Source organism: Poecilia reticulata, unplaced genomic scaffold (genome assembly GCF_000633615.1).
Source record: "Poecilia reticulata strain Guanapo unplaced genomic scaffold, Guppy_female_1.0+MT scaffold_253, whole genome shotgun sequence".
Lineage (NCBI taxonomy): Eukaryota > Metazoa > Chordata > Actinopteri > Cyprinodontiformes > Poeciliidae > Poecilia > Poecilia reticulata.
In genome coordinates this window covers 146,768-151,820 of record NW_007615037.1, presented here as the reverse complement: position 1 = coordinate 151,820, position 5,053 = coordinate 146,768, and the positions used below count along the sequence as shown (strand labels likewise).

At 49.0% G+C, this 5,053-nt stretch overlaps 1 protein-coding gene across 1 annotated transcript in view; it reads left to right on the top strand.

Annotated features, from left to right (window-relative positions):
* Positions 1-5,053, top strand: part of plxna3 (plexin A3) — a 58,904-nt gene that overhangs the window by 40,795 nt on the left and 13,056 nt on the right. The window contains 8 exon segments of the mRNA XM_008402733.2: positions 104-223; positions 318-437; positions 513-656; positions 2,644-2,878; positions 2,946-3,088; positions 3,194-3,349; positions 4,736-4,836; positions 4,906-4,972. Coding sequence (XP_008400955.2) covers positions 104-223; positions 318-437; positions 513-656; positions 2,644-2,878; positions 2,946-3,088; positions 3,194-3,349; positions 4,736-4,836; positions 4,906-4,972 — 1,086 coding nt within the window.

Sequence of the window (5,053 nt, the reverse complement as noted above, 5' to 3'; positions counted from 1 at the left end):
GTCCTCTTCATCCTCCTCTTCATCCTTCTTCCTCTCGGTCCTCTTCATCCTCCTCTTCATCCTTCTTCCTCTCGGTCCTCTTCATCCTCCTCTTCCTCCGCAGTACTGCACCGTGGTCAACAACAGCACTATGACCTGCCTCGCTCCCGGCCTCGTCTTCAACAAGCCCGACCCGCCGGAGGGGGCGCTGCGGCCCGATGAGTTCGGCTTCATCTTGGACCAGGTACCGGCTGGGTTCTGATGTGTTTCTGGCCTGGTTCCGACCGGGTTCTGTGTGTGGACTCCATGCCAGCTCTCTCTCTCCTCCACCTGTCCAGGTGTCGTCTCTGCTGGTCCTGAACTCCACCCCTTTTACCCACTACCCCAACCCGACCTTTGACCCGCTCGGCCCCGCCGGGATCCTGGAGGTCAAGCCGGGCTCCCCCATCATCCTGAAGGTCAGAGGTCACAGGAGCGACGCGCGTGGCGTGGCAGGGCTTACCTGTGGCTCACCAGGTGTGTTCTGGTTCCAGGGGAAGAACCTGATCCCGGCGGCGCCCGGCAACGCCCGGCTGAACTACACCGTCCTCATCGGAGATTCGCCCTGCCTGCTCACCGTCTCCGAGAACCAGCTGCTCTGCGACTCGCCGGACCTGACCGGGGAGCAGCGGGTCGTGGTGAGTCCTGACGGGTTCTGATTGGTCCACTCAGGACAAGGACCGACTGTCCCCACACGGGACAGTCCATATGGGCACAGTGCGGTTCCGTCCAGACTGGCCCATCTGGAGCTTTTGGGAACGTTCCTGACCCGTCGCAGGTCCAGTTGGGACCAGTTCTCTTTGAACAGGGACCGGTTCCTCACGGCTCCTACTGGTTTCCCTCTGTGGACCAGTTTGGAGCTCCAGGATGAAGATCTGCAGACGCTAACCAACCATCATCATTTACACACGATCCATGTTGAGTTTAGCCTGAAATGTCGCGCCACATCGGATTCTCTGCCACGCAAAATCTCTGAACATTTCACAGTCAGGACCCGACCGGCTGCGTGAAGCAGGTCGGCCCTTCATCGAAGGAGGAGGAGGAGGGAGCTGTAAAGGTGAAGGTCATTAGCTGCAGCCACAAGTGAGGCTAATTGGAGCTAATGAAGATAGTTGGTGCCAATTGAACCAAAGGAAGTTAATTTGAGCTAATGAAGCTAATTAGTGCTAATTGAACCAAAGGAAGATAATTTGAGTTAATGAAGCTAATTGGAGCTAATGTAGCTAATTGGAGCTAATGTAGCTAATTAGTACTAATTGAACCAAAGGAAGCTAATTTGAGCTAATCAAGCTAATTTGAGCTAATATAGCTAATTAGTGCTAATTGAACCGAAGGAAGCTAATTTGAGCTAATTAAGCTAATTGGAGCTAATGTTGCTAATTAGTGCTAATTGAACCAAAAGAAGCTAATTTGAGCTAATGAAGCTAATTTGAGCTAATGAAGCTAATTGGAGCTAATTAGTGCTAATTGAACCAAAGGAAGGTAATTGGAGCTAATGAAGCTAATTGGAGCTAATGTAGCTAATTAATGCTAATTTGAGCTAATGAAGCTAATTTGTGCCAATGTAGCTAATTGAAGCCGCTGTAGCTAATTGGTTCTAATTGGAGTTAATGAAGCTAATTGGTTCTAATTGGAGTTAATGAAGCTAATTGGTGCTAATGAAGCTAATTGCTATGATGTCAGAACCTTGCCAGATGAATTCTGCATAAGATGATGAAACGCAGCTTCAGCGTCTCAATAAGATCTAGATAACCACTGTAATTATTATAGAGCTACAGATTCCAGATTCTGAACCTGAAGTCAGGCGTCACTGGCAGCTATTGATACATTACTAACATCATTGATTAKTAAACATCAGATATTAATTCATCAGTTTGTTCAAACTGGATCAATATTCACTCTGCAAACAGGAAACACTTTAATCAGAGCTGAGATGAAGACTCACCTGAACACCAGCTGGAGCGGAGTGTGTGTGTGTGTGTGTGTGTGTGTGTGTGTGTGTGTGTGTGTGTGTGTGTGTGTGTGTGTGTGTGCTTTATAAACTGTAAAACTCTGTCAATCTTTCATAAGCCATTAATTATGAATTTGTTAAATTTTATCCAAACAGAATTTAATGAAGCAAACAGCATATTTATATTTAGTTCTATTTATTGTTTTTAATGTTGTTTCTTTTTGTCTCCTTATTGCATGAGTGATTTTTTTTTTTGTTATTAACTGAAAATATACGTAACATAACTAAGAAATATTCTTATGGGTATAATAATAATAACATAAATGTAATGTTCATGTATATCATGGAATATTTACATGTACATCAATATATATTATTAATACTTTGAACAAAATTATGTTTAGCAACATAATTTGTGGCAGCGCGGGGGTTCAGCACACTGCACATATGGAGGCCTCAGTCGATGGTTCGATTCCCGTCTGGCGACCTTTGCCACATGCCCTCCCCGTCTCTCGTTACCGTCTTTCAATTCGCTATCAAATAAAGGCACTAGAGCCAATAAAAAGAGAAAACATTTATTTAAAATATTTCCATAAAATGAATTAAAGGCCTTTTTTTCTGGCCAAACCTCTGGTCACATGACCCTTGACCCTAACCTGCCTGTCCTCCTGTAGATCCAGGTGGGCGGCCTGGAGTACTTCCCGGGGATTCTCCACATTTACTCCGACAACGCGCTGACGCTGCCCGCCATCATCGGCATCGGCGCGGGCGGCGGCGTTCTGCTCATCGCCATCATCGCCGTGCTCATCGCCTACAAGAGGAAGACCCGAGACGCCGACCGGACGCTGAAGCGCCTGCAGCTGCAGATGGACAACTTGGAGAGCCGGGTGGCGCTAGAGTGCAAAGAAGGTGGGTGGTCGCTTGGCTCCACCGCCCTCGGTCCGCTCGTGAATATAACTTCCTGTCCGTCCTGCAGCCTTCGCCGAGCTGCAGACCGACATCCAGGAGCTGACCAACGACATGGACGGAGTCAAGATCCCCTTCCTGGAGTATCGGACCTACACCATGAGGGTCATGTTCCCCGGCATAGAGGAGCACCCGGTGCTCAAGGAGCTCGATGTACGTATGACCGCCGGTTCGGCCCAAACCCACACTTCCTCCGAGCCTCGGACCCCAGACGGTCACGACCAGAACCCGGCCGGTAACGCTCCTCTCTCCCTGCAGTCTCCTGCCAACGTGGAGAAAGCTCTGCGTCTCTTCAGCCAGCTGCTCAACAACAAGATGTTCCTGCTCAGCTTCATCCACACGCTGGAGGCCCAGAGGTCCTTCTCCATGCGGGACCGAGGGAACGTCGCCTCCCTGCTGATGGCCGCTCTGCAGGTACCGACCTGAAAGTCTGGGACCGGCCCAGAGGCCCCAAAGGCCCGGGAAATAAATAATAATCAATTCAAACTCTTCTTTCTTCTGCTTTGCTTCCATCTCTGTGCCACAATCTGGAGAGGTTTCAGGTCGCCCCTAACAATATAACGCCCTGGGTGGTTGCCCATATGGCCCATGTCAGAAACCACCACTGTCTGAATCATTAAACACAGCAACCATGGCAATGCACTAACAGTTTATCGTCAACCATGAACACTGACCAAGGAGCAACTAGCAAGAAATAACCAGGCACAAGGAGAACGTGACTGTTGTCTGTCTGCTCCTGCATGAAACCAGGCGGCACACAGATGATGGGTGACAACAATAATCAGAGCAATGAACATTCTCTTTGTGTGATCTTATGTTCCTGTATTTTATTTATTCAAATATATATATTTAATAATGCGGCAGACTGGCTACCCGTCCAGGTGACCCGTCCAGGTGACCCGTCCAGGTGACCCCCCCTCTCGCCTGGAACGTTGGCTGGAGAGGCAGCAGCTCCTACTGACCCACTGAGGGACCAGGGTGTTAGAAAATGGATGGATATATTTAATAAAATAGAATAATAATAACTACTGCAGTGAACCAGAGCATTACAACAAAGAACGGCTCTCAGTGAGACTCCAGTCCTGTCGTTTACAGTGAAGAGCCGTTCAGAAGAATCGGATTGTTCGTGAGTCACATCACATATTACAGACTTTGTCACAGCATCGTCGCACATGTGCAGCACGTCTGTCAACAACAAGCGCAGGAAGTGGCGGCATTTATCATCGCAAACGCAACATGTCCGTGTACAGCTAGCTTAGCTAGCATCACCTCACAGAGAGTAACTTTCTCTGAGTGACAACAAAAGTTGGACGTAGTCCCACCGTCTGAAAGCGAAGCGCTGCTTAATTCACATGTCGTCATGATCTTATGATTTACGTAGGAAACTTTATTACCGACGATTAGACTGACATCTTCTGCCGCTCCGAGACAAACTGCCATGTCTCAGAGCGCCGCGAGCGAGTTAGAGGGGGGCGGCGGAAACACAAACAGGTAATTAGTAAGTCGCTTTATTGCTTGGAGTTTAATCGGTATGTTTTGCATCCAGTGAAAACAAAGATTTAGGGTTACGGTTATTGATGGTGGCGATTCAGTGATATTTCCACAGTTGTGGTCTTGAAATAAAATCCAGAGTCGTCAACGACGAGACCATCAAGAAGTAGTCTTGAGACCAAGACCGGTCTCAGGTACTGCAACACTAGCTGAACCACAGAGGACCGAGCACAGAACCCTGAGGGACACCGTACATAGTTCAATCCCAGACTATGATTCTGACCTGTGACCTCCAACCTGTCTCCTCAGGGTCGGATGGAGTACGCCACGGTGGTGCTGAAGCAGCTGCTGGCGGATCTGATAGAGAAGAACCTGGAGAACCGGAACCACCCCAAGCTGCTCCTCAGGAGGTTCGCTCTGGCACCCACAGCACCACACCACGTCGGTTCCTATGTGACCTTTGACCTCTGTCTGTTTAGAACAGAGTCTGTTGCTGAGAAGATGCTGACCAACTGGTTCACCTTCCTGCTGCATCGCTTCCTGAAGGTAACCCCGCCCCCTGGGCTGCCGGCCAATCAGATCACTGCTGTGGAGGAGCGTTGGCGCTGATGGGCCTGTGCCCCCATG